Source organism: Hemicordylus capensis, chromosome 4 (assembly GCF_027244095.1).
Source record: "Hemicordylus capensis ecotype Gifberg chromosome 4, rHemCap1.1.pri, whole genome shotgun sequence".
In the NCBI taxonomy this organism is placed as follows: domain Eukaryota; kingdom Metazoa; phylum Chordata; class Lepidosauria; order Squamata; family Cordylidae; genus Hemicordylus; species Hemicordylus capensis.
In genome coordinates, this window is record NC_069660.1 from 109820214 (window position 1) to 109839588 (window position 19375).

Below are 19375 nucleotides of genomic sequence, written 5' to 3' on the forward strand. Positions count from 1 at the left end.
ATACTGAATCATCTTCTCTGCTGAATCTTGAGGAGTGAGTGAGAGAGTTGTGCTTAAGTGGCATGCAACCTCAGTCTTATAAGAGACATACTAGCTGACAAAAACCATGTACTTTTATTTACAAACAAACCCAAGTGGCTTTTAGGGTGACGTCACTGAAAGCACATGCATACCGTGTTACTGGGACCTGGCGGAATCAGGCCAGGCAGAATCAGGCCAGTCACCAAATTTCGGGCCAAATTTCAGGCCAGTCACCAAATTTTGAATGTAACCAATCAATTCCCAGTGGGTCATCCCAAATAATTTAAGAGAACTTTGGACCACTCTGACTATTTTGGGATTGTCAAAGTTAGTGTACCCACTGTGTGGACTCTTCTTTCCTATTTTACCTGTCAGGATGGATGGCAAACTCATGTTTTCTATGTGCAGGACTTCTGTAGAAAGCCCATCAAATGGAATCATGCAACCACAATGAGGAGGAGAGGACCTTGGTAGGGACCTGGTGTACAGTAGAGCTCACTGTCACTGTAGTTAAGGGTCCAGGGTTGCAGAAAACTATGAAGCGTGGCACTTTGAAAAGAAACCTGACAAACTCTTTTCACTAGACCCTCAGCACTTATTGTCACATTGAAAATCCCGGGGCGTAGTTGACAAATAAGAATGGCAGCTGCACTCATAATCCTCAAAAGTCCCAGTCTGAATAGCAGCAACAGCCATCATCACACCAATAATGAGTCCTCTTCTTCACCCAGTTTTTCATATGCAGCTTTCGTTTCAGAATCTGATGAACTCATGCTTCTATTTCTGGGGGCAGTAGCTAGAGGTTCTCTGGATTCAGTTTCCGTAGCAGAAGTAGGGATGGTGTTCTAGAGCGTACAGTTGCTTTCTAGTTCATTATACTGGTTCGCTGGGAAGGTTGTTTCTGGATCTAGAACATGTTCCACAGTAAAAAGCAGCCATCTGGTGAGTTTTCAGACCTGCTGGAGGGTAGGACAGACTCTTCAGTGTCATGTACATGGCCCTGCCTTTCCCAGGCTTAGCGTTCTGGTGGCAAAGATAGGTCCACAGGCTGCAGTAGAGTCCTAGTGTCCTCCATTGTCTCTACAGAACTGTAAAATGGCCTCCTCTAAGTACTTTGTCACAGGTCTTGTACTTAGAAGGGTCACTTGACCCTGTTTCAGTCAATAAAGTTACACAAAATGGCCATGGCTCCATTATCACACCTGTGCTGTAAGAACCTTTTGGGCTCTGAAACCTGTTCCTATTGGTCTAGGGTGGTGGGGCATGTTTGTAGAGGCATCACATGCCCACCTTCAGGGGATGCCATGGCATATTCTGTGGTGGAGGGGGCAGAACTTCTGGAGTGAGGGCATAGGTCTCGTTATGGCCATTTCTGGTGATGTAGGCCTGATTCTGCCAGATCCCAGTGATGTCGACATGCATGTGCTTCCAGTGACATCACTCCAAAAGCCATGTGGGTTTGTTTGTAAACCATTACAAAAGGATCACTGTACAGTAGGAAGGAAAATGAGTTCCAAGACCCATGGCACACAACAACCATCCTCACTGCCCAATTCTCCCTTCCTCATAATCATTTCGGTTGGAAGAGTAATCTTTTCAGTGATGAAAACTATTGAAGCTCCGATTCAATTTGAATCTTTTTGGCAGTGAAGGTGAGTTTTGTTGTTCATCTCGAAAAGGTAGCTGACATGCATGGGAAGGAAACTAATCATATGCAATTAGAGCTGTGTGAAATCAGAAGTACAAAGTTCACATATAGGTGGATTCAGGACAGTCTGTAGTACTTTTCTTTATTATATTTTTATACCGCCTGATATGTACATCTCTAGGCGGAGACATCACCCTTTGTTAATAACTGACAAAGGTAGAATCTTGCTCAAATAATAATAAAATTGAGACAGAAAATTCTTTTCAGAGTCGGTGAAAGATGTTTTAATGGCAGAACAGTTAATATTCTAGTCTGTGTCACTACTAGCATTGTTAAAGAAGTAAATAAATGAAAGGAACTTACCTCCAAGTAAATACATTTAGGACTATAAGGTTTTTTTGTTTGTTTGTAATCAAACCAAAAGCTAAAATTCTCAAGATTCTGCAGGAACATCCATAATTTACTGTCTGGTTGAAGCAATTATTTCATACATCTGACTTTTAAAAACAAAGTATTAAATACACAAACAAAGGGTGTTTCTGCCCCAATTTATATTCTTTATGGTTTTAACTAATTTCCTTGGCTCCACAGAATTCCTCCTGCTATATGCAAAGTACAGATTTATTTGCTATAGTTTCTAAATTAACGTATAAATAGCACACTTACTTGGATCCCAGATGTGAGCTTTCCAACCTCAGTGTGCTGTTCTGGCTTAATGATGTGATACATAGAGCTTTTACTATCATATGCTGAATGTGTGAGTGGAATGTGAATTCGCTTTATGTTTTCTCTGATGTAACGTTTGTGTCGCAGAACTTCACGTACTGGAATCAGGCTATAAAAACATAAGCTTGGCAATTTTATTTCAAGAAGGTAAACATGGATCAGTACTTAGTAAGCTTAGACTTAGCGCCATGTTGTGTAATCATTAATTTTCATATACTTCCCTAAGCGTGTATTTCCAAAAACAAAAACATCTGTCATATTGTTGACAAACAGCATAAAAAATTGCAGTCAAATCTTACTGGCTGACATCCTAACTATGGAAGCATCCACACACTAGGAAGATGGGCCAGCACTGCAGAGAGTTTTCTTAACTGTGCAGAGAAGAGCATGGGGTAGCATTTTTCTTCCATCTTTTCCTCTTCTGGAAATGCCCTGCACCTCCCATGTCCTAGAAGGTTGTGCAGCTCTCTGGTGGTGCAGAGTATTTCTGGAAGAGGAAATTGGAGAAATTTGTCTCACATTTCATTGTTTTGGAAGCTTTCCACAATGTGGGGGCATCTTCCCAGCATAGGCACACTTAGTTAGGATATCAGCAAATGACATTAAATTTCATTATGAAAATATTGGTTCCAACCCTTAAGAACAAAATGGGGGTAAAACCGGCAAAACAGTTTTGAAGTGATCTTCAAAGTTCAAGGAAACCCATGCAAGTTACAGTAATTACTAAGCAAGTATAAAAGAGTAAGCATATAATTTTTATAATCTAACATACAGGTATTTTTAAAAGATTGACAAACCATTATCTACAGAGGGCTTTATATTAACATATTAATGAAATGGTTTTTAACACATAATAAAAACACTGAACATTTTCGCATTATATGCTATTAATAACCTATAAAATACAGAAGCATAAAGGACAAATATGTAAGGTGTATAATGATTATTATTTTAAGTGTATAGCTGTGCTATGATATCATTAATAAAACTTTTTTCCTCCTGAAAATGAACTTTAGGACTTTAAAACCCCTTCCTAGCACGTTTCATCTGAAATGGAGCTGACACATAATGTTCTGAAAGACTAGGAACACAAACATGTCATTTAGGATAACTGTAGACACCACAACAATTCAACACAAGCTATAATGATCCTAAATACATTTTTATGTTAACCATCAAGTGGATATTCAGAACTTAAGAAAATGATGATAAAAGATCTTTGTTTTGCACATTTAAAGCCATGCCTCATAAGAACATAAGAACAGCCCTGCTGGATTAGGCCCAAGGCCCATCTAGTCCAGCATCCCGTTTCGCACAGTGGCCCACCAGATGCCGCTGGAAGCCACAGGCAGGAGTTGAGGGCATGCCTTCTCTCTTGCTGTTACTCCCCCGCAACTGGTAGCCAGAGGCACCCCGCCCCCGAGGCTGGAGGTGGCTTACAGCCCTCCGACTATTAGCTGTCAAAAGAGCTCTCCTCCATGAAGTTATCCAAACCTCTCTTAAAGCCATCCTGGTTGTTGGCTGTCACCACATCTTGTGGCAGATAATTCCACAAGTTGATATTGCGTTGTGTGAAAAAGTACTTCCGTTTGCTAGATTTCCTGACAATCAATTTCATGGGATGACCCCTGGGAGAGGGAGAAGAATTTCTCTCTATCCACTTTCCCCACACCATGCATGGTTTTATAGACCTCTATCATGTCTCCTCGCAGTCATCTTTTTTCTAAACTAAATAGCCCCAGGTGTTGTAGCCTAGCCTCATAAGAAAGGTGCTCTAGGCCCTTGATCATCTTGGTTGCCCTCTTCTGCACCTTTTCCAGTTCTATAATGTCCTTTTTTAGATGTGGTGACCAGAACTGTACGCAGTACTCCAGGTGTAGCCACACCATAGTTTTGTATAAGGGCATTATAATATTAGCTGTTTTATTTTCAGTCCCCTTCCTAATGATCTCTAGCATGGAACTGGCCTTTTTTACAGCTGCCGCACATTGAGTGGACACTTTCAATGAGCTGTCCACCACAACCCCAAGATCCCTCTCCTGGTCAGTCACCGACAGCTCAAATCCCATCAGCATATACTTGAAGTTGGGGTTCTTCGTCCCAATGTGCATCATTTTACACTTGCCAACACTGAACCGCATTTGCCACTTTGTCACCCACTCACCCAGTTTGGAGAGATCCTTTTGGAGCTCTTCACAATCAGTTATGGATTTCACTACCTGAAAGAGTTTAGTATCATCTGAAAATTTGGTCACCTTGCTGCTTACCCCTACTTCTAGATCATTTATGAATAAATTAAAAAGCACTGGTCCCAGTACAGATCCCTGGGGGACCCCAATTCTTACTTCCCTCCACTGTGAAAGCTCTCCATTTATACCAACCCTCTGTTTCCTGTCTTTCAAACAGTTAGCAATCCACACATGTACTTGTCCCCTTATCCCATGACCGCTAAGTTTCCTCAGGAGTCGTTGATGAGGAACTTTGTCAAAAGCTTTTTGGAAGTCCAGGTATACTATGTCAACTGGATCACCTTGATCCACACACTTGTTGACACTCTCAAAGAACTCCAAAAGTTTGGTGAGGCAAGATTTACCTTTGTGGAACCCATGCTGGTTCACTCCCAGCAGGGCCTGTTCTTCTATGTGCTTTACAATTTTATCCTTGAGGATGCTTTCCATCAATTTGCCTGGAACGGATGTTAAGCTAACCGGCCTGTAATTTCCCAGATCACCCCTGGATCTCTTCTTGAAAATTGGTGTTAAATTTGCTACTCTCCAATCATCTGGTACAGAAACTGATTGCAGTGTTAAGTGATATATTTTAGCAAGGAGGTCAACAATTTCACATTTGAGTTCTTTGAGGACTCTTGGATGGATGCCATCTGGCCCTGGTGATTTGTTAGTTTTCAGTTTTTCCAGACAATTTAGAACATCATCTCTTGTCACTTCTATCTGGCTCAGTTCTTTAGCCCCCATCCCTGAAAAGCCTGGTTCAGGAACAGGTATATGCTCAGTATCCTCTGCTGTCAAGACGGGCGCAAATAACTCATTTAGCTTCTCTGCAACCTCCATATCCTCCTTAATAATCCATTTCACTCCCTCAGTGTCTAATGGTCCAACTGCCTCCCTGGCTGGTTTCATGCTTCTGATGTATTTAAAGAAGTTTTTCTTATTCCCCTTGATGCTTTCAGCTAAATGCTCCTCAAACTCTCTTTTTGCTTCTCTTATTGTTGCCTTGCATTTCTTTTGCCAGAGTTTGTGTTCCTCTCTGTTCTCTTCATTTGGACAGGCCTTCCAATTTCGGAAGGAAGTCTTCTTCCCTTTTATGGCTTCCTTGACAGTACCCGTTAACCATGCTGGCATCTTCCTGGACTTAGTGGTACCTTTCCTCCTTTTGGGTATACAATCTAACTGGGCTTCTAGTACTGTGGTTGTGGAGGACTCCAGTCCACCCAGGTTTTCTAGCTTGTTAGATTCTATGCCTTCTTTAACATACAGTGCTACTCCACCTCCAAGGTGGCCCTCCCTGTCCTTTCTATAGAGTTTATATCCAGGGATAACAGTGTCCCACTGGTTCTCACTGTTCCACCATGTTTCTGTTATGCCCACTATATCTATTTCTGCATTAGCCACCAAGCACTCCAGCTCACCCATTTTGGCTTGGAGGCTTCTGGCATTGGCATATAAGCACCTATAAGCTGAATCTGTCATCTGATGCACGCTATCTTTCTTTTGACTTTTTGACCAGCTGGCACAGTCTCCCATCTGCTCTTTATGCGGTACTGCTCTGTCCCCTTCTGTTTTATCTCAATCCTTTGCAGGGTGGATTTGATTTAAATCAAACTAGCAGGGTGGATAAAAATAAAAAAAATCTGATTTAAATCCAAAAAATCCGATTTAAATCCAAAAAATCCGATTTAAATAAAAAAAATCTGATTTTTTTGATTTAAATCGGATTTTTTGATTTAAATTTGATTTTTTTTATTTTTATCCACCCTGCTAGTGATTTAAATTGTGATTTAAATCGTGATTTAAATCAGTTTGATTTAAATCAAATCCACCCTGATCCTTTGTACCCTCGCACTTTAAAGGATGGCTTTTGCCGAATGGGAAACTGCCCAGCTCCCATCGGCTGTTCCCCAGGCATCATTTTAAAAGCTGTTCTGCAACCTTTTTGATTTTAAGCGCCAGCAGTCTGGTTCCATCTTGGTTCAAGTGCAGCCCATCCATTTTGTACAGGCCTTGCTTACCCCCAAATGTATCCCAGTGCCTAACAAATCTAAACCCCTGATCCTGGCACCAACGTCTCATCCACGCATTGAAACCCCTCAGCTCTGCCTGTCTCACTGTACCTGTGCATGGAACAGGTAGCATTTCTGAGAATGCTACCTTGTGGGTCCTGGATTTCAATATGTTACCCATCAGCCTAAATTTGGCTTCCAGGACCTTCTGACTACATTTCCTCACATCGTTGGTGCTGACATGAACCACGACAGCTGTTTCCTCCGCAGCACTGCCTAAGAGCCTATCTAGACGCTGCATGATGTCTGCAACCTTCACACCAGGCAGGCAAGTCACCGTGTGGTCAACACGCGGGTCACAAACCCATCTCTCTATACCTCTAATGATCGAATCACCCACTACAAGGAGGCCCCCACCCCCCAGAGGAGTATCCCCTGTGCGAGAGGATATGGGCTTATCATCCATGGAAGAGGTCCCTTCTAGAGGAGCATTTCTCTCTTCCTCAGAGCAATGTCCTCCTTGCCTGAGACCCTCATTCTCCTTGTCAGCAGAGGAGCTATCAGCCCTGGAGTGGGATGTCTCTATCACGTCCCTGAAGGTCTTGTCCACATGCCTCTCTGTATCTCTGAGCTTCTCCAGATCTGTCACCTTGGTCTCAAGGGAAAGAACTTGCTCCCTGAGAGCCAGGAGCTCCTTGCACCGAGCACACAACCATGACTTCTGACCATGGGGCAAACAGTCATACATGTGGCACTCTGTGTAATACACTGGGAAGTGCCCCCTCCCCTGCCGGACTTCTATCTGCATACTGTTTTTGTTGGCTGCTTACAGAATTTAGAGACAGCTTATTAGAAGGATAGGACTCAGCTGTAATGGTCAGATATTTACTGTCCAAGCAGCCTTTCCCAAGAATATGAGGAAGGGATTTGCACTTACTTTCTCTTCTCCACCAGTCTCCTTGTGATCACCGGGGCTTGTTCCAGGCTCCCCCGCACACTTCCCGCTAAACTCCTGCAAAACACCTATGTCCTGTTTGCTATTTCTGTTTGCTATGCTCTGTTCGCTGTGCTCTCGGCCCTAAACCTCTTATGTAGAGAGTAGTCTTCCAACTGACACAGGATGTGAGTCAAAGGAATGTGGGGCCTCCCCCAGCCCTAGCTGACTCCACCCCCTCCAGGCAGGGACAATCAACCAACACTGGAGTTAGCTAACCCTTGCAAATTCTAACCCTCGAAGAGACAAACACCGGAGTTAGCTAACCCTTGCAAATTCTAACCCTTGCAGGGACAAACAACAAACACCGGAGTTACCTAACCCTTGTAAATTCTAACCCTTGCAGGGACCAACATCAAACACTGGAGTTAGCTAACCCTTGCAAATTCTAACCCTTGCAATTACAAACACACATAGAGAGACTAGGATTTATCTCTTAAAGAGAAACCAGCCCCTGAAAATCTCCCCTCCTCCTGTTAGTTGGTTTGAAGGGGGGAAGTGCTAGATGCCTATAAAAGCTTGCTAACCTCCCCAAGATGTGTCTGCTCTTCACAGAGTAGTCTTCCAACTGAAGATCGCCTCCAATACCTCAGTAACTAGTCTGTCAAAGCTGAATGTCAGACTGTTACCATTGCTATGAACTATGATTTCATTCAAGAGTAGACTTGTCATGTGCTGCTTTCCAAAATGTAGTCATCAAGACTCCTCTGACTGGACACAATGCTTTCTTTTGTCAGCATAACACTACAGATTTTGGTCTTGTAGGTAGCTACAAATTGCCCATCACCAGAAAGCAGGTAGGAGAAAACACCAATAAAGCTTGTCATAGAACATGGGGGACATTTCCAGAAATGTAATATGTTATAATTCCTGGTTAGTGCAGGTCACATCTGTTGCTGCCATAATGGCATAGGCCTGTGCTTGTATGGTATATTACAAAATTCCCTCAAGCACAAATGGAGCTTCTCATGTGGTTGAGGCTGCTGTTCAAGAAACACAAACCCAAAGATCTATAGGGCCCAAGAAATTAGTTGTGATTTTGTTTTGATCCAGAACCTTATGTGTTAAACAGATTTTTAAAAAATGGTTGGAGGTGGTGAATATGCTAAAGAGTTAGCACTGCCATATATAAAAGTCAGAGCTGCCAAGTGTTTAATTATTTGGCTTTTAATTATTTATTTAAGATCCCTCTTATTTATTTATTATTTCTCTGTGTAAACCGCCCTGAGCCATTTTTGGAAGGGCGGTCTAGAAATCGAATCAATCAAACAATTAATTAATTAATTAATTAATTAACTGGATCAATTTAAATAAACCTACATAATACCAAAGATTCAAAATAAGCAACTTTTCAATAGGGTTGCCATATCCTAGGATTTTCCAAATCCAAGCAGTGTGATTTTGTTTTTCAGTTATGGAAATCAAACACATGAATTTTGTCATTTTCTACTGTTCGCTTTGTGTTTTCTTCTGGCACACACCATAAAAATTGGGGAAAGACCAAGGAAAAGATATGTGACAATTTGCCCATGACAGAAGGAGTGCTCTCTCCCATTTGTTTTGCCTGCCTTTTCTGCGTCCAAGAGCACAATGAAGCATGGGGAGAAATATGGCCGTTTCTTATAGTTTCTGTTGCCCCAGAAATACCTGCTTCTGTACTTTTTCCTCAACTGTGAAAGTAGAAATTCTAAGTATGAGAGATGCTCCATGGTTTATCCTAAATCTTGAACACTTTGCATTTGTATAGAAAAATAAAACACTTTAGCTCAAAGTTGAGCATTAGTTAGAAGAAAATGTGATAGCTTCTTCATTAGGAGTAGTAGTGTGTAGGATATAATTCTTCATATACACAGGAGTAAGTGATATTAATTTCAATGGCACTTCAAAACAAAGGCAGTTAATTCAGGTGTTTAAATCAGCCAAATCCATCCTTTCCAGACTACTCAGGCTTATGTAGTTTAGACTGAGTTTAGTCCCTTTGAATGAATTGCCAACATCCCAGTGACTACCCTGAATACAGTAGAACAGCAATACAAACTCTTTAGACTATTAAGACATTAAGATTACATGCAACACATTTCACAAGCAACATATCAATGGCAATTGATGTTGAAACACTTTATTGTACTAAGAAAGTGGTAAACCTTCTCTAACAAAGGTTTTAAAGCATATATCACGGTCATCATGTCTGGTTTATTTCTACACGCTTGTAAAAATAACCACCGGAGGTGCTTCAGCATGTGGAAGGCAGCATGAAGAAGCCTCATACACCGGATGGATTCCCTGCAGAAAATAATGGACCAAGTTCAAAATGTCTCTTGAATTCCCACATCTCATTCCCTTGGTCAAGGTCAATATTTTTAGAATGCCACCCTTTGACAGGAAGACATAACCTTACTATTTCTAATATAATATAAATTCTAATATAAGCTGCATTTTATGCAGGGACCTGTGGTTTCCTTACCATTATGTCCAAACACATGGAACTCTGGTCTCATCCATTGAGTGGCTAGAGGTTGCACTCTGGAGACTCCAATTTGAACCCTTAGTTTGTAGGGAGTTTTGCTGTTCAAAACCAAGTGTCCACGGAGCTTCCATTCTGTCCAAATGCAGTACTGGAGGCTGCATTCGGCCAGACTGGAGTTGAGGGAGGAAGCTCCTGTCTCTCTTCCTCCTATATAGGATGTGTGGACTTTCCTTCAAGCAAGAAGGAAGCCCACACAGGCAGTTCCCCCTCCTCCCTATAGTTTTGCTGATTGCAGAGAGGATGCTCTCCCTGTTATCCAAATGCAGACAGGAGAGAAGGGGGTGGGGAACAGAACTGTGGGTCCATTGGACCCACAGTTCCGTGTGATGTACGCATGTGGGCAGTAGTACCACTAATATATATGTCCTCTAGGGCAAGGATGAGGAGAAGACAAACCACAGTCCACTAGTGAACTACTGGCCAGTTTCTGATAGTCCATCTAAGTCTATGCTTGACTACAAGGACCTTGGTCTGAACTAAAAAGTCACTTCTGAGTGCACTCAGAACCATTTTACATGGATTGATTATGCCTTATCTGTTCATTCTTAGTATGCACAATTTTTGTAACTTTAACAAACACCTGTGGACCATTGGTGTACACGCACACAAAGAGAAGAACAGAAGAACAGCCCTGCTGGATCAGGCCCAAGGCCCATCTAGTCCAGCATCCTGTTTTGCACAGTGGCCCACTAGATGCCACTGGAAGCCACAGGCATGAGTTGAGGGCATGCCCTCTCTCTTGCTGTTACTACCCTGCTACTGGTACTCAGAGGTATCCTTTGAGGCTGTAGGTGGCCTATAGCCCTCCGACTAGTAGCCATTGACAGACCTCTCCTCCATGAAGAGAGGTCCCAAAGAGAGATTGTGCAAGACCAAAGTCGGCCTACCCCTGCTCTAGGGGAAATTTTCATCAGATGTACAGAAAACATGAAGTTATTTTCTGTTAACCTGAAGGCCTAGGAGACTAAGAACCTACCCCTGAAAGCCAGGAAAACCCTACTGTGGACTGAGGAATCATATCAAATTCATCCTCCGATCTGGAATCACTTAGAAACGGGATAAATTCAAACTCAGCAGGCAGAAGAGAAAAATAAGAGAGTAAAGTCAGTGATCAAGACAAGAAGAAATCAATTTGTGGGGTCAGTAATCTAACCACTTTGACAGAGGTAAGACTTCCTCCCCCCATTCCCTGGAAAGGCTTTGGTGTATGGAGAAGCATAAAAAGCATGTGTTTGTGTCATGAGCAGCTAAATTACTGGGCATGCCCACACCACCTTAAATGAGAGCACAAACTAGAGTCCCCTAAGGTATTGTATACTTCGTTCTTTCCCAGATGCCCTAGTAATTTTGGGTGGTGATTTTAATGTCCATATTGGTCCAGACAATGAGGCTCTATATGCCAAATATCCTGGATGTGTGTATCAGGAGATAGAATATACCCCTTTAGAGCAGCATATCTCCAGGGATCTGATTTGTAATTATGCAGGCTCATGACTGATGCAATCTGTTAGCAGGTTGGATATGCTTACACTAAACGGGTCATCGGAAGGTGATTTTTCCAGGGGAGTGCACCTATGGTGGGGGAGGGGAGCTAGTACGATCAATTATTTTATCTCCAGAATTTTGCTTGATTATATCCTACTTCTGGAAGTTGACTTTAGAGTAGAAAGTGACAATATGCCCCTGACCCTATGTTTGAGATCCCCGGATTGCAATAATTTAAACTTTAGAGGAACCAACCTGTTTATGCCAACTCTGTTTCTCGATCTCATGTCAGATGGAACAGTGAGATCGTTAAAGGGCTGAGCGACCTTCTTGAGTCAGAGGAACTGCTGCACCTTAGGTTTAATATCCTAATGGCCGGTTTGATAAATGAAATTTTGGACAATTATCAAATGTTGATCCGTCAACTGCAGAGCCCCCTCACTACTGAGAGGCAACCAGGTTCTCTATCGTACAACAGAACCAGACCATGGTTTGACCATGAGTGTGTACTAGCTAAGAAACGCTAGTTAAAGAACTTAGTCTCTTCAGAGCAGGAGACCTATCATCATCCTCTCAATCAGTGATGGCCCAGAAAAAAAACAGTATAAAGATCTGATTCGCCATAAGAAAAAACTAGAAATGAAAGAGTCTTGGCAGATGCTGATACAGGCTTCTAGGATGAAAAATTCCTCTAGATTTTGGTCACTAGTCAGAGAGAGAATAAGCCCCAGAACAATCCAAGACCATTACCTGATTCTACCTGGTATTTGGGAATCCCATTTTCGTGCCCATTTCATGGCTGCCCCAGGCTACCTTTATACTACAGATGATAGGGTGGATTCTTCCATCCTAGAATGGCCCCGTTACTCCTGGGGAGATTAATGAACTAGTTGGGCAAGAAAGCTCTGGGAAGGTGCCTGGTGCTGATTATATCCCCACTGAATTCATAAAGTCTAATATGGCTTGGTGGGCCCCAACTTTAGCATCACTATTCACATCATTCAATCAGACTGTGTGTATCCCTCATGACTGGGCCTAGCTATAACTATCCCAATCTTCAAGAAAGGCAATAAAACCGATCCAGCTAATTATAGAGCAATTAGCCTCCTTTCCATAATTGGTAAATTTTATGCCAGACACTTACAGTGGAAACTCCTTGACTGGATTGAGCGAGAACGTGTACTAGCAGATGAGCAGGCTGGCTTAGAACTGGATGATCCACCTTAGACCAGGGCCTGGTCCTGAGGCATCTAATACACAAGTATAAAAACAAGCCAAAGGGTGCACTGTTGATTTCTAGGCAGCCTTCCATCATATCTCTTGTAATAGATTATGGGGGAAATTATCAAATTCGTCAACCGACCGAAGGTTACTTCTGCTACTAAAAAAACTTCATAGGGGCTCTCACCTAAGAGTGTGGTGGAATCCACAGGGTCACTTAACAAACCCCCATTAGAGCAGAAAAAGGGGTCCAGGCGGGCTGTATATTAGCCCCCCTACTGTTTAACTTCTATATTAATGATATGGTGGACAGACTTTCTAATTTGGAATTTCACTCAACCAAAACTGAGCAGTAGACATTTAGCTATCCTTCCCTATGCAGATGATGCTGTGCTTCTGTCACAATCTCTGGTGGGGATGAGGAAAATGCTGAGAGTTTTGGCTGAAACATGCTCTTCATTGGTTACCAGAAGATTAAAATCATAATGTTTGCATAAATGGCAAATTAATGGGGTTGATGTAGTAAAGACACTGCAATATAAATATTTGGGGGTCATCTTCCAGGCGACAGGTAGCTGGAAAGAGCAAACTAAGGCCATCGTAATAAATGCCCTGAGGTCTACTACAGCAATTTTGAGATTCTTTTTTTGGCAGGGGGCAGATATTTTCCAGCTGCCATTAAGGTCTTTCAAACTAAGGTAATCTCACTGTTTCTTTATGGCTCACAGATCTGCATATATCGTGACTTTTGTCCACTTGAAAGGATCCAGTCCAAATTTCTCAGGGCTGTTTTTCCAACCCCCGGTTGTGTGTCAAGCTGTGAGTGGAAGCTGGTTTGTTAAGCTTGGAGTCCTCTGCCTGGGTTCCTTTTTTGGAGAGATTGTGTCCATGTGGGAATGGTGATGTTGAAACAGTAAAGTCAATACAGGAGTAAACAGCTCCTGTATTGCTCATTTTATCGTGATCTGCGTCTTAGACTTATTGCCCCTCTTGTTTTTAGATATCCAAATAATTCTGATGAGTTTTATCTAAACTTATTTCTTTCTGATAAGTATACCGATGTCTCGCATCTGGTGGCCAAATTCTGTACAGCTGTGATTAAGACCCACACACACTGTGTCGGAGATGGTTAATTCAGACTCTTAATTCGTTTTGTTTTTATTTTGTTATCTTATTCCATTTTATATTTTATATAATAGTTCTTAATTGTATATTTCATGTGTATGTTTATTTAATGTTTTTGACATTTTGTATTTTAACATCTTCCCCAGTTCCCCACCCCACCCCCAAGCCCAACCTTCCCTTCCCCTTTCAGCACTGGTTGGGGGGAGATGAGAAAAGAAAGGAGAGATGGAAAGAGAAAGAAGGAGAAAGAAAGCGGAAGGGAAGAGAGGGGAGAGGAGGAGGGATACTCACCATTGCACTAGTAGGTGTGGGTAGATCAGAGGGGTTTCTATTCTAAGAATAGTTTAAGGAAGTTGTCCCGGATTTCTGACCATTTATCCAATTTATTTATTTTAAAGAGGGCCCATTTTCCATGTGCCGCTAGCTCAAGCAGGTCCTGCACCCAATCCTCACTCGTAGGGGGTTTGGGAGATTTTAACTGCCTCAGTATCAACCTCTTGGCTACCAGCAAGCTCCACCATAGCCATTGTTTAGAACTGGATTTTAGTCCCCAATCGGATGGGATATGTTTTTATATATGCATGCACTGTTATCGATATTCACTTTTGGGGACTCTTGTATCAGGATTTGAACTGTGTGCTGATCTTTGATCGTAATAAACTGAATTGAATACTGTAGGGGTTCTTGAGATGATCTCACTGTAATCTTGGCCCACGTATCTACAATTGCTCATCTTTCAAGGTGAAAAATATGAACTTAAAAAGTTAGAATATATGCAGGATTGGAATATCTCTTGGTTCCAATACCATCAAATCAATGCAATATTTAAGCAAGACTGTAAAAGGGGTTTTAACCAACTAAAGTCAGAATTTGAACTACAGTTGTGCGATAAGGAAGAAAAACTCGTATCCAGGATATATGGCCTATTACTATTGGAAGATACAAGAACGGAGGTAGTAAAAATCTCGATGATTAAATGGGCCCAGGACCTTGGTTATAACATGGACTTGGAAAAATGGGGAAAACTTTGGATAAAAGATATAAAATTTACTGCTTGCTCTAATTTAAAGGAAAATATTTTGAAAATGATGTACAGATGGCATCTTACACCCAAAAGGTTGGCCGTAATCTACAAGAATATGTCAAATAAATGTTGGAAATGTAAGAAAGAAGAGGGTTCCAATATACATTTATGGTGGACATGCAATAAATCGAGAGGTTATTGGGATTTAATATATAACGAGCTTAAAAAAGTATTCAAAACTACTTTTTGAAGAAGAGGGTTCCTATATACATTTATGGTGGACATGCAATAAATCGAGAGGTTATTGGGATTTAATATATAACGAGCTTAAAAAAGTATTCAAAACTACTTTTCCCAAGAGTCCAGAATCAATACTATTAGGTATTGATAACAATGCTCTCCCGAGGAAATATTGGACCCTCTTCATGTACTTAACAGCGGCAGCAAGACTGACATTTGCGCGCAAATGGAAAGACAGTCAATGCCCATCTAAAGAGGATTGGATTCTTAAAGTACTAGAATTGGCAGAAATGGCGAAATTAACATCACTACTAAGAAATAAATTTGAAGAATTTAAAAAAGAATGGGACCCTCTTCTTGTCTATTTAAAAATACATCACAAAATGGATTTTTGTCAGGCTTTTGAGGGCTCACAACAAATGTTTCAAAAACATCCCAAAGTTGTTTTCTATATGAATTACTGGGGAGAGAAGGTTTAATCTATAGGCAAGATCCGGTTATTGTCAACAACACTTATTCCAATGATGAGATGGAAGTCTTTATTGTGTGTGTTTGTGAGTGTTTGTATCATTGTGTTTGTCCTTTTGTGTTGTGAAAATTGAATAAAAAAGTATAAGGCGAGATGATCTCACTGCAAGCAATTGAACCCCACACAAGATAAAAATATAACACAAGCTAATCTGACTTTCTGCTCCTTCAGCAAGCAATAGTTACCTTTCATGCTGGCTGGGTTCACACGTATTGCAAAACTGGAATTTGGTGAACCTGCAGTTTCAGTTTGCTACTCCGAATCACACCACAGATGTTAGTCAAACCACAGCCCCTCCAAACTCCAATTCTAGGAGAGGGGAGCCCCTGCCTTCTGCTCAGCTACTGAGAAAGCTCCCCTCACAGCAAGCTTCATGGTCCGGCTGTGGGCAAAGCATCACCACCTCTGCTGATCAGATGCGATTTGCTGTGATCTCTTGCGGGGCGCATGTCCTCCACAGTAGCTAACTCCAGCTCCACCTGGAGTGCTGATGACAGCTTAAACCCATCCTCACTCAACTTCCAGCTATGCTATCTCAAACCTGAAGCAGAAAAGTGGGTTGCAGGGATAATACTTGGCAGCAGAGGGGCACATCCTCATGTGGGGCTGTGGATTTTGGATCATGGGCAGGGTGTGCTGTTGCATTTAAAGCTCCTTGCACTGCACTGTATGGCATGGCATGGGAGTGTTGTCAGGCCTGGTTACCCCAAGTGGTGCCACTTGCCATCCTCCCCTGCACAGCTGCCAAAAAACCAAAAAGCTGCCCTGAAAAATCATTTCCTCCCCTCCCCTCGCACCCACTGCACAGAGCATATGGGGACCCACAGGACCACACACATCCACACAAGGAAGAAGCAAGCTCCCTGCACACTTGCAAAGAGCTAGCATGGCCCATGTCATCCAGCTTGAGTCTTGGTTGGGGTGGGATCTGATCTCCCCACTGGCCCCATCCAACATCCAACTGGCATGCCGCTCTCCCTGACATCCTCAAGGGGATCTGATGCAACACTCTCCTCCAACACTCATTGTCCAGCATGCCACATGAAAGGAGGACCGCATGTCTCTTCCTGACCCTCTCCCCACCACCCCAAAGGGGACTTTATAGCATTCTCAACAACACTCCAAAGCCCAGAGTGCTCATCGCCCCACATGCCACATTCAAGGGGGATCCCTTGTCCCTTCCTTCCCCATCCAACACCCCTAAGATGGCAGCTGCAGTTCACGCTACCAAAAAGGGGGGCATCTGATTGCACTCACTGCAACACCCAACCCTTCAAACCTGCCTTCATCCTCCACGCCAAATGCAAGGGAGATCCCTGGTCCTTCCCTTCCCCATACACCACCTCCAAGGTCCTTGTCGCCCTCCCAGCTACCCTGAACGCCACTGGACAGATGCGAATGGGGAACTTTTCTTTTGAAAGGAACACAGTGGTTTGGTAAAAAGTATAATGTTATTTGGAAACAACTGACTTGTAGCCCTTTCAGTAGCAAGGTGGAGGCACGTGCTTGCAATCTTTTGCCGTAGGGGTGTGTAATGACCTGTACACCCGCCAGTGGTTAAAAGGACTTCAAGCCCTTTGGGAAGCATGCACCTGTTTGCCTTGTTGGTGGACCAGACAAAGGTGTTCCCAGGCATGTCTTGCAAAAGCCAGACACAGCCTGCGCCTCGTTGTGCCACCAATGATCCTCAGGGGCTCCATTGCTGGGCCCACACGGATATTATCCCCATCTGTTACATCGCCCTCCTCTCTCTCTGGTTCTGTAGCCAGGCCCATGGGCTTCTTCAGCAGGATGTCTCCCCTCAACTCACAGATATTGTGGAGGATGCAGCAGGCCATGAGCACATTGGGCACCAGATCCTCCTCCACATCTAGCAAGGTGTAGAGTGTGTGCCAGCGGCCCTTCAGCCTCCCAAATGCCTGCTCCACCACCATCCTGATGCTGCTGTGCCAGTGACTGAAGTTCCTCTCCATGGCATTTCTGGGCACATGGTATGGGGTTGCCAGCCACTCCTGCAGCCTATACCCCTTGTCCCCAAATATCACCAGTTTCACCATTATCCTGCCCACCTGGATGGGTGCCACTTTCACCCAGGTGCACAGCTTGGAGGTGAGAGGGGAGGTGCAGAAAATGTCTGTGTCATGGCCCCTGCCTGATACCCTGGCATAGATGTCCATGAAGCAGCCCATGTAGTCCACCATACTTTGCAGGATCATTGTGTAGTAGTGCTTCCTCCCATAGTACTCATCATGCTATCCAGGGGCCCCAAAAATCTCACTGTGTGACCCATCTATACAGCCCAGGATATCCAGAAACCCCTTCTTCTCAAAGACCACTATCACCTCTTTCAGGTTGCCCATGCAGAGCACGTCCTCCATGAACATTTCCACCAGGTCCACCACTTACCTGACTATACTGCAGCCGGTGGTCGGGAAGATGGCATTGGAGGCCAGTTTGTTAATGGTTATGGGGACCCTCCTCTGCACTGAGACCTTTTAACCACAAACAGATTGCTGAGGGTCAGGAAGATGGAGTTGGGGGCCAGTTTGTAAATGGCTATGGGGGCCCTCCTCTGCACTGAGACCTTTTAACCACAAACAGATTGCTGAGGGTCAGGAAGATGGAGTTGGAGGCCAGTTTGTAAATGGCTATGGGGGCCCTCCTCTGTACTGAGATAGTGCAATGCATCACTGTGTCCTGCCAGCAGAGAATGGGCTCCATCTCACTTGCCAAATAGTTGCAAGTGAATCCTGAAGCTTTGACAAAAGCACTCATCGTCCAACTCATCAACATTCTCCATGCGGTCTCATCAACATTTCCACATGCGGTCTCTGTCATAAACCTGTCCCACTAATCTGGAGCTATAAATCTCAGCCTCCGGAGAGTGAAACAGATAGGGGCAGAAATCAAACAACAAAGCCAGGTAGTAAGCAGTTTCTTCAAACCAAAGTCAGTCTGGGTCGTAATATCACCAGTCAGTCAAACAAAGTCCAAATCGTAATCCATGAATAGAGTCCAAAAGGTCCAAGGTCAAGACACAGGCACAGCAAACAAGAACACAGCCAAGTATCTCAGTGAAGAACAACGTTGATACCAGAACAGCGGCTGTGGCAAAGCTGGCTAATATAGGCTGAAACCATGTGCTGTTAATCATGGTTCCCTGACTCAGGAACCTTGCTTGTTAGTCCAGCCGTTCTGCGCATGCGGTTCTTAATCTCCTGCTGTCTCTTTTAGCGATGCCTCTCCACTGCTGAGACCAGCCGTCCTTCTTCCACAGGAGCTTCCACGACAGGCTCTAGCTCTTCTCCAGCCTCCTGTGGGCCGGTCCCGCTCTCCTCTTCAAGTTCTGGACCTTGCACTCCCACCTCTGCTGCCATCCCCTCCGTCTCTTCCTTCTCCTCCTCAGAGTCCGTCCACATGCTCATGACAGTCATGCCTGGGCAGCTCCGACAGTTTCCCCTTGGACCACTCGTCATCTAGGGCATGGACAGCAGAAGAGAGGACCCACCGCTGACTCTAGTCCCTTATTTGTATAATGCCCCAAATGCAAGTCTCTAAGTCACTATTGCCAGGCAAAATAGGGAAGAGAGGGGAG

At 43.4% G+C, this 19375-nt stretch overlaps 1 protein-coding gene across 8 annotated transcripts in view; it reads right to left on the reverse strand.

The window, feature by feature from the left end:
• LRRIQ3 (leucine rich repeats and IQ motif containing 3) overlaps positions 1–19375 on the reverse strand; it is a 73391-nt gene that overhangs the window by 20764 nt on the left and 33252 nt on the right. For all 8 annotated transcript variants that reach the window (XM_053243159.1, XM_053243161.1, XM_053243157.1 and 5 more), the window contains exon 6: positions 2336–2504. In XM_053243159.1, coding sequence (XP_053099134.1) covers positions 2336–2504 — 169 coding nt within the window. The remainder of the gene's footprint in view (positions 1–2335; positions 2505–19375) is intronic.